This window comes from Phocoena sinus, chromosome 3 (genome assembly GCF_008692025.1).
Source record: "Phocoena sinus isolate mPhoSin1 chromosome 3, mPhoSin1.pri, whole genome shotgun sequence".
NCBI classification, from domain to species: domain Eukaryota; kingdom Metazoa; phylum Chordata; class Mammalia; order Artiodactyla; family Phocoenidae; genus Phocoena; species Phocoena sinus.
The window spans coordinates 141,262,812-141,288,077 of NC_045765.1; the positions used below are offsets into that span (position 1 = coordinate 141,262,812).

The 25,266-nt window shown below is 41.5% G+C and overlaps 1 protein-coding gene across 1 annotated transcript in view; it reads left to right on the plus strand.

Annotated features, from left to right (window-relative positions):
- Positions 1–2,761: 2,761 nt before the first annotated feature.
- Positions 2,762–25,266, plus strand: part of C9 (complement C9) — a 60,876-nt gene continuing 38,371 nt past the window's right edge. Inside the window, exons 1-5 of the mRNA XM_032628361.1 lie at positions 2,762–2,868; positions 16,301–16,406; positions 16,792–16,936; positions 17,197–17,344; positions 24,133–24,271. Coding sequence (XP_032484252.1) covers positions 2,792–2,868; positions 16,301–16,406; positions 16,792–16,936; positions 17,197–17,344; positions 24,133–24,271 — 615 coding nt within the window. The 5' untranslated portion in view covers positions 2,762–2,791. The remainder of the gene's footprint in view (positions 2,869–16,300; positions 16,407–16,791; positions 16,937–17,196; positions 17,345–24,132; positions 24,272–25,266) is intronic.

The window sequence follows — 25,266 nt, forward strand, 5'->3', positions numbered from 1 at the left end:
CTGTTCCCAACTTGAAATCTCTGGACCCTAAAAGGGAGTCCATGAAATTAGTAATAATAAACTTTCAAAAAACTGATTCTACCACTTTAAAAGAGCCAAATGGAAATTTTGCTCAATGCATTTATATCACCTCAGTAAAAATTCAGGGTTTCTGCCTGATGGGCACACATCCTAATGTCCACGCGTGCATGCCTCTGCCTTAAAAATGGGGAAAAGTATTATTATTGTGTGATAAATATAATTTAACCTCGCAAAGTTCCCCAGCAAATTGAAACCAGTGGGAATTCTTTTTTTTTTTTTTTTTTTTAATTTTAAAAGGCCCCTGAGTGGTGAAAACTTTGAGAACCCTCAACAGAGTGGGAAACCCTGGAACTAGAGTTTGAAGACATGGTTTATTCAAATCCCACCTCTGCCATTTCTTTGCATGTCACCTTGCCTGTTGTTTCTCTGAGCTTCATCTGTAAGACTAGACTGAAAGCTTACCTTTTATGGAGTTGAGAGGATTTAGTGAGGAATTTTATAGTTTCATGTTGTTTCACATTACATAATTAGAATAATAACAACAGAACTGATGGACGAGCCTGAGATTCACCAAGTTCAAATTCTAGCTACTCACCACTGGGGGTGGGTGATGCTGGACAAACGATGTCATCTCAGTGCACCTCAGTTTCCTCAACTGTAAAATGGGTTATCTTGAGGATTACGTGAGATTATGCATATATAACCTGGCATATTACAGAAATTCCATAAACATTTATTCATTCTGTCCTTTGGAAGCCATTAAGTATTACACAAATTAAAAATGTCACCATTTTCACTGCTGTAGTCTTCATTTCCCTGAGATAAACACAAACCTCATTTCAAAACATGTCCTATACATGATAGATGTTAAGGACAAAGAAGAGTTAAAAGTGCTACAAAAATGTAAGACATACTATATTTTTATAATAATTATTATTATAGTATATTGTTATTATACTTTTCTGCTTCCATTACTTTGCTACATTACATTTTGCCTGAACCATGGAGAAAAAAATAAATATAACTTCTATGGAGCAATTCAACATTCAAACCAGTCAGCGAAGAAACACCCCTATACTCCATTCCCTGCCTCCAGTGAGTCAGTCTCCAAGGAGAGAGGTGATTTTTCAATCTCCAGTCACATCTAATTGTGAAGTCAATTATCATGAAGTCTAATCAATTAGCATTAAGTCTAATTAGCATAAAGTATCGTTGTACCCTGCCTGCTTCCCAGTCCTTCTTTCCATACATATCCTGGCAGGGTTCAGAGAGGCCATGTAAGAGAGGGGGCTCAGCATTCTTCCATTATATCTGACAGATTCCTACCGTATCTGGATACAGCCCACTTGTCATTTGCAAAGATTCCCAAGAAGTGTCTTGTTGCATAGATTTGTTCATCAATGTAGTTATAAGTGTCGCCGCACACATTTGCATCACCTTGTTACTTGGCAACTCTGCATGACCTACATGTCGACCATGAAAATTGTCTACACAGCAGACTCAGGAACTGATGAAATGAGTCCCATAAGAGAGCTCTAGCCCTGCATAAAAAAAGAAAAAGAAAAGAGGGGGCAAGAAAGGGTGATAAGACTAGGTAATTTTACTCTAGGTAAGACCATTGAAAAGATCAAAAGGTAGGCAGTACTGGAAAAACTAGCTCTATATCTGTTATCTCCTCAACCCTACCCTCTGTTTTGCTCGTCTTTGTATGTGCTAATGGTTGAAAATTGCCTATTTTTGATTAATGAATACTTATGAAGTCCCCTTAAGTGTTAGCGAATTTTTAAAAATCAATAACATACCGCATCTCATGTGTTTTTTCTCCAGGTAGTCATTTGAATTCTCGACCCTGACCACACATTCGAATGACCCAGCAAGCTTTAAAAAATACTGATGCAGGGCCCCATCCCAGATCAATAATTATCAGGTGGGAGTGGTCAGGCACCAGTGTTTTTTCACAAGTCCCCAACTCATTCTATTGTGCAACCAGTGTTTTAAAAGCCGCTGTGATGTCCCCATTTTCCGGTAATTCCAAAATATCTTGCCCTTTCCACAAGTCCTGAAGAACATAAAAGTGAGGGGGAAAAAATTCTTTCCGATGGGTTTAGAGCAAGTTATTCCATTTCAGACTCTATCTTGCTGACAGGTGTGTTTCTGAGATAAAGAGACCATATCCTTCTGGAAGATATTGGAAAGGCCTTAGGGAGGGTACCTGGATTCTTCAAAATGACCCACTATACCTGTTAAAAAAAAGCCAGGTTTGTAAATGCATTTTACACTTTGCCCATGTGGAAATAACCCACACAGCTCATCCTCAGATTGGAACATCTAGGTCTGTGCCTCCATTTCTGGTCGGTGCAATTCTTTTACTAACTTTGAGTTTCTGCCTCTATGAGAATCATCCACAGACCTTTTTCCCCCCAAATTACACAATCTCTTATCATCCCTTCCAGAGTCTCCCAAAATGAAAACCACCGAAGTCTTCTGTTTGCTTGTTTTTTTTTTTCAACACAGTACTACTGCTGATCTCAGCCATTTAGCATTCACAGGCCCCTTGCCTGAATGTACAATTGATAAGTATATTCTTGGCCAAAACAGTAAGCCCAAGTTATGAAATGACTCTCCTCTGATTGGACTTTGGCACCCAGGAAGCCCAATCTGACAAAAGTTCTAAGCAAAAACAAACAATAATTGTTCCCCAGTCCTTTGCAAATAAATGTCTTCCAGGAACCATCTGGCCATTCCACTCGGAGCTGCCTAGCTAGAGCAGATGTCTACCAGCCGGAGGTTCGCCTTTGCAATATGCATTTTAGAAATAAGTCTGCTGAGAGCGGGGCCCACTCCCAGGTGAGTCACTTTTCCCTTTGTCTCTGGAATTTCCCTGTAGGCTTTGATATTTCAGAGTTTGCTTTAGTAGCAGAGCAGCAAAGTAGGTAAAACATTTTCACGCACGTCGAGACATAGAGCCCCAGAATTTAAACTTTGAAAAAGGGTGAGAAAAAGCCTGAGTGTGTCTTTCAGAGTCCTCTGAGGATACCTGCTGCTGTTTCCAGGGATTTCTTTTAAACAAGGTATTCAAGTGTGAAGGCTGAGATAGTCTTCAAATACTGGACTTAGGAAACAAAGTTGGTTTTTACTAGAGTATAATAAACCTGGGTATATCAGTATCTAAGGTCTGAGAAGTTTAAATTTAAGGCAATAAATCTTTCCCTCACTCTGCCTCAGTGTCTAACACTCTTTTAACTATTGGCTACATCCCCCTTTTGCCCCACATCAGGCAAAGCTTAAGCATTTTGCTTCTCCTCCGTGACATCCCAAGTTGTATCCAGAGGCACATGTTTTGTCCTTAGGTTTAGGGTGGTATTTTCTTCCATTCGAGGAGAATCACCATGGTGCAGACCTGTTGGCCAGGCTTCCAGGAAAGACACTTTCTCTTCTTATGCTCTGATCCTAATTGGGAACATGAAGCCCACACCAAGCCCATCCAGGAGATAAACCAACCAGACAAGATGTGCTCACTGACTGTCTACACTGTACCCAGAGTGGCTGGAGAACACACAGTCTTGTGTCATCTGATACAGCATGATCTCATCTGGTGATGGTATTAAAATATTCTGGCCATTGACAATATAGCTGGGGGAAACTATCTACCCAAACACTGTCCCTCTGCCTGCTGTGACTGTGACCTGTATCCAATTTCCCTTTGGTCATTTGAGTCTGGGTCTCACCAAATTCTGTTTTGGACGATAATGTCCATCTCAAGCACATTTTTGCCATCCTCCCGGCTGCAGTGGAGGCTGCCGTTCCGCCTGGACCCCACCAGGCACGTGGTTTGCTCCCTTCTAGGAGGGGGCACACAGAGACACTCTACGGACCAGCCAGGGCTTGGGTGAAGTGCTCCGCCAGGGTTTCCTTCATCCCATCACTTCCTCTTCCCACATTACTTAAGAAGCATTGTTCCAGGGCTTCCCTGGTGGCGCAGTGGTTGAGAGTCCGCCTGCCGATGCAGGGGACACGGGCCCGGTCCGGGAAGATCCCACATGCCGCAGAGCGGCTGGGCCCGTGAGCCATGGCCACTGAGCCTGCGCGTCCAGAGCCTGTTGCTCCGCAACGGGAGAGGCCACAGCAGTGAGAGGCCCACGTACTGCAAAAAAAAAAAAAAAAAAAAAAAAGAAGCAGCAGCATTGTTCTATTCAGAAAAATATTTGCATTTACTGGGCATCGGGTACAAAGGGGATCTGGGAAGGCAGTTACTGAAAGTGGCTTTAGCCCTCTTGTACTTACCCTGACCCTTTCTTAAGTTAAAAAGTAATTTCAGAACCCGAATTCCTGGATTGTGACTCTTGCTCGTCAGAAAATGAGAGGCCATGAGGAAGGCTTCCGCCGCTTTGAAGTTTGGACCCCCTGGGTCCTGGCCACACTCATCTGTTTCAGGGAGGACCAGAAAGCTCCCTTGGCTGCCCCCCAGCTCTGAGCAGCTGCACCTCTGGCTGGGATTTGGCTGCAATCACTCTCACTGCCATGCCCTCGGGAGTGTGGTAGGGTTGTCCCGCTCCAAACACTCTGTTCTCTCCTTTGATACAGGGTTGAGGTCAAACAGAGTGTTCAGACCAGCCATGAAGCGGGACACACAGTTCAGCCAAAGAACTGAGGTTTGTAAATGATTTTAAGATACAGATTTGATCAGAATGAAGAATTCCTCTGGAACCAGCCTTCCCAAGCTCAGGTTGAGGTGCCAATACTTACTGACCAACTGTATAAATCTGGGCAACCTCTACGAACTGTTACTCAACATCTCTGTACCTTGGTTCCTTCATCTGTAAGATGGTGATTGTATTCATTTCCTAGTACCACAAACTGGGTGTTTTCAAAGAATGGAAATTTATTGTCTCACAGTTCTGGAGGCTACAAGTCCGAAATCAAGGTGTCAGCAGGGCCATGCTCGCTCTGAAATTCTGGTGGGGGATCCTTCCTAGTTAGTCTCTGGTGGTGGCCAGCAATATTTCACATTCCTAGGCTTGCAGCTACATCATTCTGATCTCTGCCTCTGTTATCACATGGCCATCCTCACATCCTCTCCTGTCTGTGCATGTCTGTCTGGCTCCAGATTTCCCCTTTTCAGAAGGACACCAGTCATACTGGATTAGGGTCCATCGTAATGAGCTCATTTTAACTTGATGACCTCTGTAAAGACCCTCTTTCCAAATGAAGTCACATACTGAGGTACAGGGTATAGAACTTCAACATATCTTTTTGAGAGAACACAATTCAGCCCATAGCAGTGACAAGGAAAGTCCCTACCTAATAAGGTTCTACGTGAACATTAAATCTTTATACATGTTATACACTTACAACATCTGTGCTTGACACGCTGTAAGAACTGAATAAATGTGAAGTATTCCTTAAAATAATAACCTTGCTATTCCTTTCACTTTGATATGCTTTCTGGTTTAGGAGAGGAGGGGATGGAATTACAGCTAGCCTTCGGGGGAGAGCACATGGCCACAGACATTGTATCTTAAACCATTGCTGCAGTGAGCTATTGCAACTGCTGAACAATTGGGGATTTCCAACACTCACTTGTTTGCAAACACAAGCATGCCCATGAGACTAGGTCATGAGGGGACATCATCTCTTACGTCTCTCAAGGTAGAATAGAAATGTGAAAAAACAAAAACAAACCCTGTACAAGTAGAGTAACAGCTCATAATATAGGTTCCAGAGCCAGGCAGTTGGGTTTGAGTTTGAGGTCCACAATTTACTAGTTGTGTGACCCTAAGCAAATTCCTTAACTTCTCTAAACCTGTTCCTAGCACCTACACAATAGGAATAAAAATGTGACCTGCTGTGAAATCCCTGAGATAATAAATGCAATGTGCTTAGCACAGTGACAGGCAAGATGGCTGTGAGTATAGCTATCGTTAGTTTCTTCCTTTTCATTTGTAAATAAGAAAATATTTACCTGGTTCAGGGGTCAAAAAATATAACAAGTATACATTGAGAAGTCTTAATTTCCCTACTCCTAGCTTTTCATGAGATTTGTGTTATATGTAAAGTACTTAGATCCCTCCCTGTCTCCCACCTCACCCTTTCCCCACAGGGAATACCCTTTATTAATTTCCTGTATCTTTCCAGTATGTCTTTATGTGGATTAAAGCATGGAGCTAACTGTAATCTTCCTCTTCCTCTTTCTTTCATAAAAGGTATCATATCATATATACTATCTTGTACCTTGCTTTTCTTCTTTTTACTTTGCAATATATCCTTGAGACCTTTCTGTATCAGTAGAAAAGGAACTTCCTCTTTCTCCTCACAAATGATTAATTTTCCATTGTCTGGTTATACAGTTCAGATAACCGCTTTTTGTTTCCAGTTTTGCATTATAAGCCATGCTGCAATGAATATCCTTATTCACATATCATTTTGCAAATGGATAATTGTACCTGAGGATTAATTCCGAGAAGTGATATAACTGGATCAAAAGGTGTCGGCTTCAAGCTTTTGCTGAAATTGCCCCACAGTCCCGTGGGTGGGTATTATTTTACACTTTCGTCAGCGGAGTGTAAAAGGGCTTGTTTCTCCAAAGCTTTGCCAATGGGAGCTCTAGGCCAACAGCTTGATATTTGCCAACCTCACAGGTGAAAATTTTTATCTTTGAATAGTTTTAATTTGCCTTTCTTTTAATCAGGTTACACATCTTGTCATATGTTTAAAGGTTATATGTATTTTGGGGGACAGTGAACTATCTATATTCTTTGCCCATTTTCCTATTGAGTCTCTTGTCTTTCACTTAGAGATTTCTATGGTGACTTATTATATTAGTCCTTTTTCTCTGGTATGAATTACAAACGTCTTTCCCAGTTTGTCATTCATTTTTTGGCTGCATATGTGGGTGTTTATAGTTGTCATATTTATTTTATTCTTCATTTTCTAACAGTTAAGGAATTCTAGACTGGGAGTTAGAAATCCAGAGAGTAGCTGAGTAGGTCACCTCTGGAGAGAAACTGCCTAGGTTTGAATCCCAACTCTGCCACCAAGTAGCTGCTGTGTAATCCGAGAAAAATTACTCACCATTTCTGTGGCTTAGTTTCTCATCTTTCAAGAATGATAATACTAGTAGAAGATATCTCATAGCGCTGATGTAAGAAGTTAAATGAGATAATGAATATAAAAGTTTAGAAGAGATCCTGACATAAACTAAGCACTCAGAAATGCTAGAAATTATCATTCAATTTTTTTAAATCAAACTTAACAATCAGGAAAAATACCCAAACACTCACTAAAGTTGGGAATAACTATTAAATTGAAAATGTCCAGGGAATTCTCTGGCTGTCCAGAGAATGGTTAGGACTCCATGCTTTCACTGCGGAGGGCATGGGATTTGATCCCTAGTTGGCAAACTAAGATCCCACAAGCCACACGGTGTGGCCAAAAAAAAAAAAACAGAATTGAAAATATCCAAAATGTCGGGGTTTTTTCTCCTTCTTTGGTTGTATCCATCTGTGTTTTTAATATCCATATTTAATATAAGTTAACAGATATTTGTTTATGAATTATTATTGGCCAAGTATTGTCTTTTTTATTCACCTGTTTAATACAGGAGATATTTATTGTTTGCAACGTGGGCTGGACATTGCTTCGGGAGCTGTAGTGTAATACAGAGCATGTAATTATCAAGGGTCTCTGCCCTCAGTGAGCTTACAGACTAGAGGAGAATATCAACAAGTAAATGGCAATTGCAATTCAACCAAGTTCTCTGAGTGAGGCCTGTGTTGCTAAGGGCAACACGCTCCCCTGAGCCTAACCACTCACTTGTGCACTGGCTTCATCTGCTCCAGCCTCATCAAGGACTTTGCTCTTTTAATTCTGACCCCTCTCCTGCATTATCAGTGTCTCCCTTTGTACCAAATCATTCCCATCAGCTTGCAGACATGTTGTAACATTTCCTTGAAATGTTGGCTCAGTCCTCAGACTTACTCAACACACCCACTCACTTCCAGCCTCATGGTGTGAAATATCGCTTATATTCTGACATCTCTCAAATTTATATCTATGATGCTGATCTCTTTCCCGAGCCCAGTGTCCAATTACTTAGTCAACATCTCTTCTTGAAAATGTAACAAGCATCCCAAACTTAACATGTCCAGAACATACCTATTGATTTCTCTGCCCATCCTCATCCAACTTGCACTACTGCTCAACAAGTTACTCACATAAAAACCTGGGAACCATACTTGACTCCTCTATTTGTGTCATTGCCACATGCAATGTAACTGCAGGTGCTGTTGGCCTTACCTCGAAAATATGTCCCAAATCTACCCACTTCTCCCTGTCTCCACTGTGACCATTTTAGCCCAAATCACTATCCTTTCTGCCCTGCATCCACTCTTGTCCACTCCCCAATAGTCAACTCTCCACCCAAAAACCAGGGAAAGATTTTGAAAATGTAAATCTAAGTGTTACTGTTGCTCTCATATTCCTCTAAGGATTCCCATCGAGCTCCAAATCAAATCCAACTTCCTCACTACAACCCACAAGGCATGAGCTGCTGCTGCCTGTTCCTCCAGATGCACCTCACTCTCCTTTGTGGTCACTCTGCTCTGTTTGCTGTGCCTCCAACATGCCACCTCAGGGCCTTTGCACTTACTTTCCCCTAGCTTACAACACTCTTCTCCCAGATCCTCGCATAGATTCTCTCTGATATCATTCAGATACTTAATCAAACAGCACCTCCCTGTTCTGGTCATTTTTACTGTGTAACAAATCATTACAAAACAGTAGCTTAAAATAAGACCAATTATTTCTTTGGTTCTTGAAGCAGGGCATTGGCTGGGCTCAGTTGGGCGGTTGTCATGGGTCTCTAACATGGATGCAGGCAGATGGTGGCTGTGTCTGAGGTAATCATGACAACTTCTTCACTCACGTCTGTCACCTGGGCTGGGAAGACCCAAACAGCTGGGGGACTAGAGCAATTGAGTCTCCCTAGGAATCTCTCGTGTGTGTGTGTGTGTGTGTGTGTGTGTGTGTGTGTGTGCTCTCCACATGGTGGACTCAGGGTAGCTAGCTTCATACGTAGTGGTGAAAGGCTCCCAGAGCAAGTGTCTTTAGATAAACCAGCATGGGCTTCTCTAACCTAGACTTAAAAGGCATGCAGGCTCTCTTCCATTGCATTCTACTCCTCAAAAGCATTAACAAAGACCCTACCAGCCTCAAAAGGGGGACGCATAGACCCCATCTTTGATGAGTCTAATTTTGAAGAATGTGTGAACACATTTGTAAAGCACCACACCTGCTCTGAGAGGGTCCTCTCACCACGCTCTATAAGAAACACCCAGCCCTGTGGGGCTCCAGAGCAGCCCTATGGCACTTTTTGTCCTCTTACCCTGGTTTATTTTCCTTCACAGCTGACATGTCTTAACTGATACTGCATGTTGTATTTTCTAGTATACTCTTTTATTGCATCTCACCCACTGGAACGCAGGCTCCGTGATGGTCGGGATGTCGCCTTGTGGCCCCAGTTACCAGAACAATTCGTGACATACAGCAGACCCTCCATAAATGTTACTGAATGTTGGCTCATTGGAAGCACATGAGAGAAGCTCTTGACTAAGACTTGGGAAACCAGAAAAGTCCTGAAATTTTAGAGTGTTGGCCACTGCCGTCATATTATCTCTTCACGTTGATGAATTGCAGGAACTAAACAAACTGGCAGGTCCATGGGTTAAGGATGCAGTCCTAATTAGCTTATATTTCTCCACTCAAAGGAGCCACATTGTCTTATTTATTGACAAAAAGATTCCTTCCTACAGCAGGTGTTTTCCTGCCTGGGCCCACCACAAAGCGTCCTGGAGTGTGAACTGCTCTTGAGGTTTTCTTTATCTAAAGTTGGAAACCTCTCTTCATGGCAGGGAGATGGGACCAGGTGTACATCAATGGCTCTTCATTCAATGCATTTCTGGCCCAGAGTTAGACCTCCTGCCATGTTGATGTACATCACTTTGATCTAGGAAATGACTTACAAGCTGAGATTGAAACACTTGGAAATAGGCTTTACTTGATAAACACATTTCATCTATGAATCCAGAAAGTGCTTTACAAATACTTCTCCACTCAGCCCAATAGCCCAGCAGGGTGAAATGCAGGTGGTAAGCATTGTACATACACCGTCTTTGAGCTACAAAAGTTGTCTGTCTAGTGAGTCAAAGGGGCTGGGGAGAGGGTACTGGGCTCAGAAGGAGCTGTCCAAGATCACTCACCCTCTTTCTTAATATTTATGGAATGCATTCATTTCAATAACATATTCCCCTTGCATAATCTATTATTTCCTCTTAATAATTGCCTCAAGTCCTGCCTTTATTTTGTCTCTAAATATCCAGGTACCTGGTGCAGTGAAGGCAAAACATCCAGGTGTTCCCACAATTTTCAATTTATTTTTGCCTAATTTGACAACATTTAGGTGTAAGCTTCAAAAATATATCCAGGCAAGAGCCAGATTGCCCAATTGCTGTGCTTTACCTGGAGCTGCTATATTTTAAAAATGTATTCTTAAATAAAAATATAAATACATTCTTTAAAAATATATTCTGCTATATTTTAAATATATTCTTATTAACTTAATGTGTCTCCAAATGTCTACAAATCATCAGACTATTACATCCAGCAATTATTGGATAAGCCATGACCCTTTAGATTATTTCAAAGAGGATTTGAGTTGGTTGGTGCGGGGGGGGGGGGGGGAGGCAGCAGAGGAGAGAGAGCAAAATTGCAGTGAACTAGGAGTGGAGAGACATAGATTCTAAATCCAGTTTTGCTACTAACTGTCCAACTTTGAATAATTAGCGTAATTCTCTGTTTTTAGTTTCCCACCTATAAAGTATAACACCTACAAGATGTACCCTCAGTGGTAGAATAAAGGTTTAATGAGAAAATGAGCTTTGGAAATTATCTAGTAAAACTAGTAGAAAACATAGGTATTGCTTAATCAAAAAACTTTTATGAGTGTTATGGGCTGAATTGTGTCCCTCCAAAATTTAAATGTTGAAATTCCAAACCCCAGACTTCAGAATGTATTGGGGGTCATTAGGGCAGGCCCTAATCCAATACAACTGGTGTCTTTGAAAGAAGAGTAACTTTGAACACAGACATGTACTGAGGAAAGACCAAATGAAGACACAGGAAGAAGATTTTCATCTGCAAGTCAAGAAGAGAGGCCTCAGAAGGGACCAACCCCACAGACACCTTGACCTCAGACTTCTAGCCTTCAGAATTGTGAGAAAATAAATTTCTGTTGTTTAAGCCTGTGATACCTTGCAATCAAATGAAAGAGTCCTAGCAAATGAAAGGATACACTGAGCCTGATATCTAGTGGGGTGTAAGAGCCACTCTGAGGGCAAGGGTGGGATCTGTGCAGACCTTCCCACAGGACCAGGTTGGATCATTCAGGCAATGAATCTAAATCACAATCTAGGAGGGCAATAAGAGATCAAAGGCGAAGTTCTGGTGCTCTATTCTAAGTCCAAGGTGTGAGTCAAATATGTAAAAAAAAATGAGTCCTGAAGTTAGAAGGAAGGGAATTAGTGTACTCATTGTTAATATGGGGCTATTATTAACGTGACGGATGTTAGAGAAGCATATACAGGCAGCGCCAGTATCATTGGAGCAGGGTCCTGGTCACTGATCAGATGAACAGCCTTTCTGATCGGCCCCCTTCACTGACTGGGCTCTCGGCTTGCCCATCAAAGGACTGTAACTCACTCTGCAGTATTTGCAGTGAGTTTTACCTTCCATACATGATCCCCCATTCTGTTCTGTACTCGCTGAACTAGTTATTCATTGAAGCCAGTCTCAACGGCAGGTGAGAAAGATTAAGGTGTCATACCACAGGTCTATTTAGGGTGTGTTTTCTAGAACCAATGTCTTTGGGGGAGATGCTGAAACAAAATGCTGACGTGATCTTCTAAGTAAGTGATAAATACAAAAAGGATAGACAGGAACAGATAATCCAGTTGACGGCAGCAGGCCTAACTAATACTGGAAAAACTAGATCCACAGATTGCAAAGATCCATAGGGACACTAATAGGCAAAGCCTAGAGTAATTCCTAAAACCAATGATAAAGCAGCTCAGTGACTCAGGTCAGTGGCAACCTCAAGCTTGGGTTATGTAAAGAAATGGGCACCCCCATACTTGAATTCCACCCCTTCAGATTTCATGGATACCCACCAGATGGTGCCAAGAAGTTTCCCTCAACATTGTGTGAACACGAGAATCACCTGGCATACTTTTTAAGAACATTGATGCCTGAAGCCCATCCTCAGAAAGCCTGATTTAATTAGTGTGGAATGGGGAATCTCAATCTTACAGTTCCTATTTTTACTCTCTGAGGATTATGATATGCAATCAGTAGTGAGACCTGCTGCTATAGGTCATAAAAGTGCATCTGCCATTGCCTCTTGATGAGGCCGGTCAGTTCCAGATGAGGATTTAGTCGGATGGAAAAGTTCTAGCAGCAAATTTCTCAGCCATGTGGTTTCGGATAGACACTAATACTCAAACCTCCATGAAATCAGTTTCTTCAAGGAGTTTTGGCAGCTTGTCTAATACGTTTTTAACCTGCACTTTTAGAAGATTGAAGCTCATCAAGCCTCCTGATTTTCTGAATGATGTAGGCAAGGGTCAGGCTTACAGAAATGGTATCTCCAGTCATTAGGGTTGCCTAATGACAAGTAAGTCTTGCAAAAATATGATATGAGTGGTCCACCAGGAGATGATAACCTAGAGAAATACAGACCTAGGTCTGTCCTAGACCACAAGATCAAGAACTTTCTTCCTCTTCATGCACTTAGTTTTTCATTTATTCATTCGTAAAGCATTTACTGAGCACCTACTATGTTCCAGACACTTGATATGTAAGCTGAGCAAGATTGAAAATTTCCTTAACTCGCTGATATTTTTACCTAGAACGTAAGATCTGTTAGTTTGGGGATCACGGTTTCTGTCTTATTTTGTTTTGTTGTTTTGCATACCATTGTATCCTCAAAGCCTAGAAAATAATAGACAGTAAATATTTGATGAGTGAATAAATAAATTAAATTAAACATGTCATTGCAAAGGCACTTATGATATAGGGAAGAACAAGACGTTATAAGAATATGTACATAGAAAAGTAAATTACATGAGGGGTTAGGGAAGGTTTTCTGGAAAAAAAAAATATGTTGAAGATGAGATCAGTGTGGTGAATAGGAAACAGTAGGTTTAAAGGCCTGAGGCTGTGAGAAAATGTAGCTTATCTTGGGCATTTCAAGTTCGGCATGGCTGGGGGAAAAGTGAAGGTGAAGAATTAGGAAGAAGATGGGCCGTGTAGAGAGCTCTGGACCATGTGTTTGTGTTAGTTCCCTGTAGCAGCTGTAACAAATTACCACATATTAGTGGCTTAAACAACACAGATTTATTATCTTACAGTTGTATAGGTCAGGCATCTGAAATGGGTCTCACTGGCCTAAAACCAAGGCTTCGGCAAGGCTACGGTCCTTTCTGGAGGCTCTAGGGGAGAATCTATTCCCCTGCCTCTTCCAGCTTCTAGAAGCTGCCTGCATTCCTTGGTGAAACTCCTTCTGTCTTCAGAGCCAGCAACAGTGGATGGAGTCCCTTTTCATGCTTTGAATTTCTCCTGCCACTTCTGTCTGCACATCTCTCTGAACCACTCTTCTGCTTTTAAGAGCTCGCATAATTGGAATGGGCTCATCCAGGTAAAATACAGAATAATTTCCTCTTAATCACATGCTCAGAGTCCCTTTTCTCATGTAAAGTAACATATTCACAGATTCTGGGGATTAAGACACAGATGTTTTGGGGGGTCATTACTCTGCCTACCATATCATGTTAGAAAATTTGGACTTTATCCTCAGAACAGAGAGAAGCTACTGAAGAATTTCAGTAGGGGACTGATGGATAAGCTTTGCATTTTTAAAAGATCGCTCTGGGGGCTTCCCTGGTGGCGCAGTGGTTGAGAGTCTGCCTGCTAATGCAGGGGACACGGGTTCGAGCCCTGGTCTGGGAGGATCCCACATGCTGCGGAGCAACTGGGCCCATGAGCCACAACTACTGAGCCTGCGCATCTGGAGCCTGTGCTCTGCAACGAGAGAAGCTGCGACTGTGAGAGGCTCGCGCACCGCAATGAAGAGTGGCCCCCGCTTGCCACAACTAGAGAAAGCCCTCGCACAGAAACGAAGACCCAACACAGCCAAAAAAAATAAATTAAATAAATTAAAAGAAGGCTCAACATTTAAAAAAAAAAAATCGCTCTGGGAGATTTAGGGAAACAGGATTAGAGAAAAATGACTGTCATCTAGGAGAGATGAAATGTTAGTGTAGACCAGAGAAGTGTCTGGAAGAGATGAAGGGTGGAAGGATTTGAGAGTCATTTATGACTGTAAAGAACAGGTTTTAGTGGTTGATTCGATATTGGGGATAAGCTTCGATAAGACAAGTACCACCCTAGTCTGGTTAGGTTGACTGCATAAATGGAGACACTGTTTACCAAGACAATAAATACAGGAGGAGAAGCCTTGAGAGAAGAGGAAAAAGAATGGATTTGTCTGGGGATGCATTAAATTCATGAGCCATGAAGACATTTAAGTGCAGATGTCCAATTGGGAGTTATATCCAAGGGTTTAAAATTCAGAAGAGATGTCTGGCCTGCAGACTTAGCTCTGGGTGTCATTAACATATACAGGGAAACCAAAGCCCTGGGAAAAGTGTAGAAAGAAAAAGAAAAGAGATCCAAGGACAGGAGCTTGAGGAAAAACAGCATTTCTGAGACTGTCAAAGGAGGAGGAGCCTGAACAGGAGAGTAGGAGAAGAGGATGCAGGGGAAAGAAGCAATAAAAGGGGTCTAATGTCGTTCAGTCCAAGGGAAGGGATTATTTTAAAGAGCAAGAGCGGTCAACCGTATTGACAGCTGTGAAGCAGTTGGTAAGATAAGAACTGAGGGAAACCACGGAGCCGGCCACTTGAAGTCATTGCTGACTTTGGCAAGAGCGATGACCTTGGGTCGGGAGGGTTGAGCTGTAATTGGAAGGTAAGGAACAAGAAACCAGGGTGCAAACTACTTTTTCCAGAAAGTTGGCCTAAAAAAGATGAGAGAATTTTGGAGGTAGCTAAAAGGAGGAGATGAGACTTGTTTTTATTTTGGAAGAGAGAGAAACAGAAATATGTTTCTAGCAATTCCTTTGAGTGTCATTGTGAAGGGTGGGAGGGAGGTGGGGTAGCTTGAAGGAAATGTAAAGTTCAGGAAGAGTATTCTATTTGTTCATTCCTTTGTTTGTTTATGTTTAATGTCAAAGCCTTGAACACATTGTATTACAAATGGAAAGGAGCTGGTTGTAAGGGAGAGGTTTAAATGGAGGAGAATCTGGGTGATCAAGAGCTCAAAGAGATGCTGGGATCTAGAGCTTTAGGGGAGGGATGGGCCTTACCATCCCTCTGAAATAAGAGGCTGCACCAGAAAAAGGATAGGTGCCAGTTCGGGAAAGTGGGGCAGGAAGTGATAAGATTCTTGTTTCATGGCTTCTGTTTTTGGATTTCTTTCTGTCACTGAATAAGATAGTAATCCGAGAGGGTGTTGCAACCAGAAGAGATCCAAAGGGTGAACCAAGAGAGATAGAACAGTTCAAAGCCAGAAAAGCACAGCTGGGGGTGGGAGGGAAGGTTAGAAGTGCCAAAAAATATACATTGAAATTCAGAAAGATGAGGAATAAGTCCAGACACGGACTGTGAAACGGGAAGTTCAGCACATACAGAATCTAGGGACAGGAGAGCTTGATTTATGAGGCGCTTACCACAGGAACGGCTGGGTGCGCTGGCTTAAATTTGCAAGAAAACCCAGCAACTTGAGGCTTTGCCAGACTCTCTGGGGGGGGTATAAAGTTAAACAAGGCTTCTAGCTTCAATGCATCTGTACACTAGTTGGAAATATAAGATTAATCAGTGAAGAACACATAGCCGGTTGACTTGCCAGTTTTCTTCATCACCATCATTATTATTATTGTTGTCGTTAGGGCGAAGGTTAAATTACAATGCAGTACAAGAATTCAACAAAAAGTTGAGTTGAAAATACGAAACAGCATGTGATAAGTGTCAAATGCGAGATGGAATAAAAGGATAAATACTGTGGTTCAGAAGGGGGAAAGGAGTAAATAAAATTAAACGGGTTTGTGAAGACTTTTTAGAAAGAAGCACACATGATGGTCATTATAAGCTGATGTGTTTTATTGTCTTAGTTATGACTCAGAGCCCGTGGAAAGCAGTGGCACGCCATTGCCCACAGACTGCAAGATGAGCTCCTGGAGCAGTTGGTCCAAATGTGACCCTTGCCTCAAACAAATGGTAAGCATTCGTTGCCATTCCCCACTGATGTCCCCAAGTGGAAACTGTACTGCCAGCATCTCCAGGAAAATGATTATGAGGCAGGGAGGGCCCCAGCTGAGTTCCAAACCCAGAAGGAAAGGGAAATACCTAAATGGATGAGACTAACCTTGCTGGGAAACCTGAGTGTCGCACAGTGACTAAATGAGTATTGGGAGGAAACATATTCTATAGAACAGTCCGCCAACCCCACCATGTGAGTTGTTCCTTCAAGTGACATCGGGCTTCTATCTTAAAACCTTTGACTCAGCTGGGTTTGGAGGGCTGCAGTTCTGTGGATGCAGTTTTAGATCAGAATCCCTTCTTGGCCTTAGAAACGCTAACATTTCCAGCTGTTCCTGGGCAGTTTCGCTCAAGGAGCATTGAGCTCTTTGGACAATTTAACGGGCAAAAGTGCGTGGACGCTGTAGGAGATAGACGTCAGTGCGTGCCCACGGAGACCTGCAAAGACCCTGAGGATGACTGTGAAAATGACTTTCGATGCCATACAGGTAATTCTCCCGTTGCCTAGTGTGGGTTTCGATGTGCCCTCATGAGCAAAAAGAAGAGAAATGTGCTTCCAGACGCTCATGCTTCCAAGCATGAAAAGGGGCTGAGAAAAGGACCATCTATATAGTCTATACAGAAAATTCAAATATAGGTGTGGTCCCTCCCCTCTATCATTAAAGTCTGTTTGATAACTTAAGAAAAAGAGAGAGAATCTGGCCTGAGAGACACGGTGTCTTTCTGTCTTTCCTGATTTTGATTGCAGGCACATGCATAAAGAGGCGACTTCTGTGTAATGGTGACAATGACTGCGGAGACTTTTCAGATGAGGATGACTGTGAAAATGACCCTCGTCCTCCCTGCCGCAATAAAGTGGTGGGAGAGTCGGAGCTGGCACGGACAGCAGGCTACGGGTCTGTACCCCACGTGGTAGAGGGTTTGAGCTGGTACAAAGAGTAGCCTTTGAGTCTGTATTCTGCTTGAATTACATTTGAGCATGAAAGAAGCTAAATGCTGAATCAGTATCTCAAGATCATTTGGACAAACTGCCTGGCCTCAGGAGGCATCTGTAGAATAGACTAGACCATCAGGATGATAAACCTTGTTTATCAACCTCTGGAAGACCATAGCAATATTGAAACGACATGTTAACATTTGAACTTGAACTGCCAGTAGTAGGTCTGACAATTCGATTCAAATATTTGTATAGCCAGGAAGCCTGTCTTCTGTTGGAGTTTCTCTTGGATATATACCTGGGTAGAAATTCTCTCTCAGGAGGTGCCAGCGTTCTGAAGTTTACCCAAGAGGAAAAGGACAGAGGAAACAGTTCTGATGCCAGATGGGGCTGGTGTTGAGACTCTGGTTCTCATCAAAGAACTGAAATTTCACTTGTTTCTCACACAAACTATAGGCATTCCAGCAGCAGGGTCAGCTCGGATGAGACGTCTTAGACAGTTTAGAACTTAGAGTTACACAGAATAGAGACCATTTGCAGAGATCTGTGCTCTCAGAGTTGGAAAATAACATAGGCCTGAGGTTCTGTACTGTTCTATTTCATTTAGTTAGAGAACATTCCAGGGATGTCCACGGCAAAGTTTCCATTAGCTGTTCTGATCTGTTTTCAGTAAAGGTACTTTGGGCGGATTTGTTGGCAAATTGTCTCCAACAGACACAGGTGCTCCCCCGTCCAGTGGTATATTGACAGCGATGGCACATGGCTGTGTTTCATGGCCTGTAATGCAATGTGTCTCTTCATCCTCATAACCCCAGTGCCTTATTCATAATAGACACTCAATTAATACTGGTGGGTTGATAAATAGGTGAGTTAATTAATTAAAATAAATGATTCTGAAATACTGTCAATTGCATCAGGTAAGGTTGAAACTGGGTCCCTGGAAAGAAATTCAGGCTCAGGACTGGAGTCCTGGGAATGGAAATGAGGAGAGGAAAGAAGATGGGGGTGACGGTAAGATCAAGGTCTGATAGAGGGACTAGGGCAGTGGTTCTCAACCAGAGAGGATTTTCCTCTTGGGGGACATTTGGTCATGTCTAGAAGTTGTCAGTGGCCTCGACTGTGGGAATTGGAAGTGGGGAGCTATCCGGGGGGTGCGTGGTGAGGGAAAACTACTGACATCCAGTGGGTAGAGACCCTGGATGATGCTACAAGGCACAGGACAGCAACATGTCAGGAATGCTGAGGTTGAGAAGAACCCTACACTGAGGAACTGGGCAGTTCCTAAGACAGGACCTGTGTATCAGGTTTGGCTGAAAAAAGAGATGTCTCCTCTCTCTAAGGCAGATGAAACATCCACTTGTTTAATCACCATAGGAAAAAAATTTCAGGATACCAAGAGTCAGATCCCAGATAAAACATTTCACATATCCTTTATCCCTTCATAAAATCTTACCCTAGCAGAGTCCAAATATAACCCACAGTGCCTTTTCCCAGAGCCTAAAAGTAGGAATCTCGAATCACATGGGATGGTCTTGAGCCCTACACTCAGCAGGGCCTCTTCATAGTTGGCAGAAATGGAATGGGGGTTGTCCGAAACCTTACAGCCACGGCGTGCTCCAATGAGTCCTGACTCTTCTTGCTGCTTTCCTCAGGGAGAGACTGTGAGTCCATGGTGAAAGCCCATTACTACTTTACTTGCTTTATTTGGGATCCAAGAAACGGTTTTCTCTCTAACCTAAACAAACAGGTTTGCAGCAGGGCATTACCTGTGTTACGTATGTCTCCTTCTATGCAAATTTACATCTGATTTTATAGGAAAAGGATACAGAAACCATAGCTCTCTTGGCTGAAAAACAATCATTTGTAATCTATAGGTTTCCTTCATTCGGGGAAGGGAAAATTTGTTCTATCGCCTTTGCCAGGGAGTTTCATAATGAGACACACCCGAGAGCGGCCAGGACCCCTTAAATGCCTGCCTTAGCATGGTCAGGGCTGGTGATGACGGACGTCACAGGGCTGAGCCTTCAGGACTAAGTGAGAAAGTGGGGACCCAGCTGCGTGGAAAGGTTGGCTGAGAGGTGGAAAATGAGGTAGGCTCTGATAGAATCAGCCCACCAACGGTTTTGATTAAGTTCCCCATTACCATGAGCAGTCACCTATAGCTAACTTAGTCTTTATAACCTATTGTTCTCTGACAGCTTTCATGTGCATAATACTTTGAATTTTTCAAGATCTTTTTGCACATTCCCTCTCTTGGCTTTTCATAAAAATCCCGTGGAGCTGGTTAGGGGTGGTATTACAGTCACCTTATAGATCAGAACTGAGTGAAATAAATAAGGCTATTTGGCACATTAGTTGGTAGCAGAACTAAAATCCAAGTTTCCCTGACTGATAGAAACTACTTTTTTTTTTACCCTGCCACCTAACCTTCTCTTTCTCCCCACATGCCCATCAGCACTGACGTCACTCCCCCTACATCACTACAAAGACCACAGGTCAACTCCCTGACTTCAAAGCAAAACTAACCTTAGAAGATGAAACTCCTTAAGTAGCTATTTATTACCCAAATATTTGAATTAAGAGCATAGAAGAGTAGCATAAATCAGTAATTAAGATTTAGGCTTTGTGACCGCCTGGAGGGGTGGGATAGGGAGGGTGGGAGGGAGGGAGACGCAAGAGGGAAGAGATGTGGGAACATATGTATATGTATAACTGATTGACTCTGTTATAAAGCAGAAACTAACACGCCATTGTAAAGCAATTATACTCCAATAAAGATGTAAAAAAAAAAAGAGACATTTAGGAAGAGGTTTCAAAATAACATGTTTTGTTATAGTTATGATATTGTTCAATACCATTGATATTACATATTTATTTACTATACATCTTCATTATGCTTATATGGGGCTATGGGACTACACCAAAATTGAACTAATAGCAGTAAACATCCTAATCACAGCAACATGCTTCTAAACTGTCCAGTCTGGAAAACCTCAACAAGTTTTATCAGAAGTAATATACAGTCAGATTCTTTTACACATGAAAGTCACAAGTACTCATAGTAATACATTTATACTTGTTTTCATTTGAAGGACTCTCATTTAAATTCTCATGCCAGGAGAATTCACCTGTATCACACATATTTCAGCCTCTTGTCTTGTAGGAATCTGAGATTCTCCACAGGTGTTCTGGGAAATCCCCAACCCATCTTGCTTTCATTGAAAAAAATATAAATCCAAACCAGCTGTAAATGATGTGCTACACACAAGGAATTACTTTTGTGTGTGATCTAAGCATAACACCACTTCTGTGGAGGGAGCCTGCTCTTCAGTTCACTTGGTAAATTGGAACTGCCTACGGTTCTAGGTGCAGGTGTGAAAACAGGCATCTTTAAGTGCTGCCGAAGAACACATGCTTTTTATTTCCCAGGCGATGACATTCCATCCATGAGAAGTTTTCATGTTTCTTGGCAGAAAAAAATATTGGCTCATTCTAGACTAGACTTGTTGTCTCTGTAGTAGTGGAACCAAATCAGAAGTTTTGAAACATTTCTTCCTTAGTTGTACTTTAGACTGTGGATCAGCATCACTGTAACTTTCCAGATGGATCTAGCCTACTGGGCAATTTGCTGTTCTGTGAAACAAAAACCTTCAAGCTGGGGTATGTATAGCATGGGGTACAAAATGACTTTCCAAGGGGGAGGTAGGTGAGTTTTTTGATAATAGTTTCCTCAAGCAAGTCAAGCCTTGTAAGTCAAGTGGTCTCCAATTCTTTTTACCAACAGCATTGAATGATGTCCTAATCAATTGTCAGGTAATGGACTATAAACATAACTTTTAATGACAGACTAGTATGTGTTCTTTTTTTTGGGGGGGGGCATAAAACTCAGAAGATCAAAGAATTGAGTGACATTGCTGTGACAAAATTCTTTCTATTCTTATCTACTTATTTATGTGAGTTAAATTTCTCAGCATTTACCTCTATAAAAATGGAAAGTAGAAATAAAATTGGTACTCAGCCCTATCTTTTTCTAGCAATAAGTAATATTCACCCATGGGTACAGTAGCTAATCAATTAATTAAAAAGGAAGCCCCATTCATTTCATTGAGAGACAACTATCCAACAAAATTTTACTTAGATTTATTAACTATTTTTAAATTTTAATATACTGAAATATACTACTAATAAAGGTAAATCAAATCCAGAAGATTTTTAAAAATACTTAGACCTTATGGTCAAAGGATATTTAATGTTTTAAAATTTTCAATTAATACCTTTTTCATACAGAAAAGTGTGAAAAAGTGATCAATTAAAACTTCCAAGCATAAAACTACATTACATTAGGTTAAAATTCTGGAGCAGAAATGGAATAGAAATATGGATTCAAGCATAAAAGGGGGATAAGGGCATATGGGATATCTCCCTATCGTCCACTCATCTTGCCATGAATCTTAAAACTGCTCTAAGAAATAAGGTCTATTTTTAAAAGAAGAAAGAATCCAAAGGAATACCATAAAACATCCAACTGTTAAAGAAATATAAACATTGTAGTCACTTGATACCCATCATCACTATAGAATTTATATTCCATTGGATTTATTTTTAGAAGAGGCAAAATAATTATATTTTAAAGCATAAATATTTACAGCTTGCTGAGAAGTTATATCCTTTGCAACTACTTAAACTTAAGAGGAACATTTTAGATGTCCAACTAAAACTGTTTAAGGAGGCATAGTTTATCAACATTTTTAATAGATTAGACAAGCAGAAAAATCTGAAGACCGCTACCCAAAAACACGCCATATACATTTCCACCTGCAGAATTTTGCACCCTTGTTCCTTCTGCCCTTCAGGCCCCATCCTTCAAAACCCAAATCAAAACCTACTCCTCTAAAACCCTTTTGATGACCCTGCCATGGGGACCTCTTCCTCTTGGGAACATTGTACATCACTTACCTGTACTACTCATTTGGCACATGTATATTCATCCTTGGACTACTGTTTGAAATTGGTAACTATATCCAACCCCTTACCTTGAATATAATTTTAATGAGATCAAGGACTGTATTAACTGTCTTAATATTACCCACTGTTTATTACAAACACTACACTATCCATAGATATAGTACTCTTAAGAATTCATCACCACTATAAGCAAAGATGAATGTCCTTATTCACTGAACACAAAGAGGTGCAGCGTCTCCGTTAATGAGATATATGGAAGACAAGTTCACTACAAAATAAAGAAAATGTACTTGAGGTCTTGTTTAAGAAACCAACACAGATCATTTGTTTCCAGTATTCTGTGTCTTTGTATTGAAACCTTAGTAATATTTTTTAAACTATTGCTCACATGTCTGTAGATGCAGGAATGGGTGAAAAATTAAAGCCAAAATTTTAATCTCCCATCCAGGATAAGATATTTAAGAAAGTAAACTAGATATATAGTGTTTCTTTTTTCCTCTCTTTTTTATTCGAGTGACTAGGTCTAATTTTTGGCCCTTTATTAGAAATTAGGGCCATAGCGTTTTTCATGAAAAGTATTTCTGGGGGAGCACAAAAGTGAGAAGGAGTTAATTCTAACTATACAGTCAGCCTTGAGAAGGGTATTCCTGAATCAGTTCCTTAACTTGCCTTTCATTCAAGTTGAGCTATAATGTTCATTTTCTGTGTAGATTCAAAGTTTATTAAGAATGTGCTGTTTATATAAAGATGTTTTTTAACTAACCAACTGGCAATAGGATACTCGTCCACTTATTTTCCTTGCATTAGCAATGGATTTGCAGTAAGTCATCCACACTCTTTGACAAATTGCTCTTGAAACCAACAACCGGCTTTGTAATCCAGCTCATTGCAGTAAGGGATGTGGTCCAGAACAATGGAAGACTTTATGCTTTTGTGCCAAGCTAAGTTATAGATGTGAGGAGCAGACCTCCATTTGGCCTCCCTGCCCTGGGGCCATTTATTCCAGATACAGTCTAGACAGCAATGACTATTTCGCCAATTAATACTTCACAAAGAATGAACTGCTTCTTTTGCATACATTGGTTTTTGGCCTACGAATCAAAGTAAATACTTTTTAGGCTAAACAAGATTCCTATTTCTGAATTAAAGCTTGCCAAATGAAAATATTTTGCTGGGAGAAAAAAGTAGAACTTTTGAGAATGCCTTGCTGGATGATGACATTTTAGTGTTCCTCTTGTAAGTATAATAGGAGTAAAAGAAGCCTGGAGGGAACAAGGTTCTTGACAATCAACGAGACAGCTGGAGGGAAAGGTTTACGTTTAAAGAGAATGGAGAGAGAAAGAGCCCCAACGTTGATTCACAGATTAAAAATTATATGCATAAGTTATTCTGCCCCCATGAGATGCTCTGTTCTCAAATAATGTAAAGCGGTGGTATTATAGCATTGGATTTTAGCTCACCAAGGGAGGCTAGCTAAGGGTTACATCAGTGGAGTTCCACTCTTGAAGCCAGATGGACCCTTGCTTCCTACTTACTGCATTTCTTTCATTGTGCTCAACGGTGCCCTAGCTGCCTAGAAGAGTTTATAAGACCTTCTTAATATGTACTTCCCGCCCAGGACACAGAGCAGAGGTGACCAGGCTCTTGCTTCTATTCCTGATTATATCCCATCATCACATGGGTGATGGGGACATGAGCTGAAGCTCTCTTCCCCCAGTGACTGAGGGCTGCCTCGCTTTAGCTCCTGGTGTCTCCACGCCTAATGTTACTCTGTTCACTCAGGATCAACGTCTTAGGGATGGATCCCCTCAGCACCCCTTTCAACAACGAGTACTACAACGGACTCTGTGACCGAGTTTGGGATGGCAACACCTTGACGTACTACCGCAGACCCTGGAACGTGGCTTCCCTGGTCTATGAAGTAAGTATCCTCAGAAGAAAACACATTGTTCAGCTTTAGCTGAAAAATTGTTTCCTACTGAAAAATATGAAAAATTCAGTAGAATGAAAATTTAATGTGAACTGACTTAAAGAAGAGGAGATGTAGCTTGGGTCTCTTTAGAAAATATGCAATAGGGCTTCCCTGGTGGAGCAGTGGTTGAGAGTCCGCCTGCCGATGCAGGGGACGCGGGTTTGTGCCCCGGTCTGGGAAGATCCCACATGCCGCGGAACGGCTGGGCCCGTGAGCCATGGCGACTGAGCCTGCGCGTCTGGAGCCTGTGCTCTGCAACGGGAGAGGCCACAACAGTGAGAGGCCCGCGTACTGCAAAAAAAAAAAAATATATATATATATATATATATATGCAATAGTCTACATTCAATCTTCAGTAACATGCACGCAGTGATAGAGTTTTGGGAAATACTTAAACTCTGTAAAAAGAATCATCTAAGGTTCTGATGAAACTAAAAATTAAATGAGTGCTGATTTAAGGACTGTGTACACGGCTTCCGTGCTGTTGAGGCTCGGTTTTCGCTAACCTACCAATGAAAAACCATCTTTACATTTGTTTCCTTCACTAGTCCCCCTTGTAAAACCTGCTTGACTAGTGTGAGTGGCTGCAGTCACTCACCTCAAACCCCTCCAGTTCCGGTGAAACTGTTTCTTAAAGTGATTTTTACTCTACAAAATGCTACCTCAAACCTACCACCTTTCTACAAGTCCCCTAAATTCTCTAGAGCCATCCACAAACTCTACCTCCTCATTCAAAGGATTAATATTTACCACCTTTAGAGATATTTGGAGGGCTCTAAACAAGATGTAATAAAAAATAATAGTTTATTCTGAATGAGTAGGTACAATAATCTGTTTCTCTAATTGGTCCCATTGGTGACCCATAAAATTCACTTTATTCGGTCATTACAATGTCCTTCATTATCATTGACACTCCCACCAGTTTGAAAAACATATATACTTTT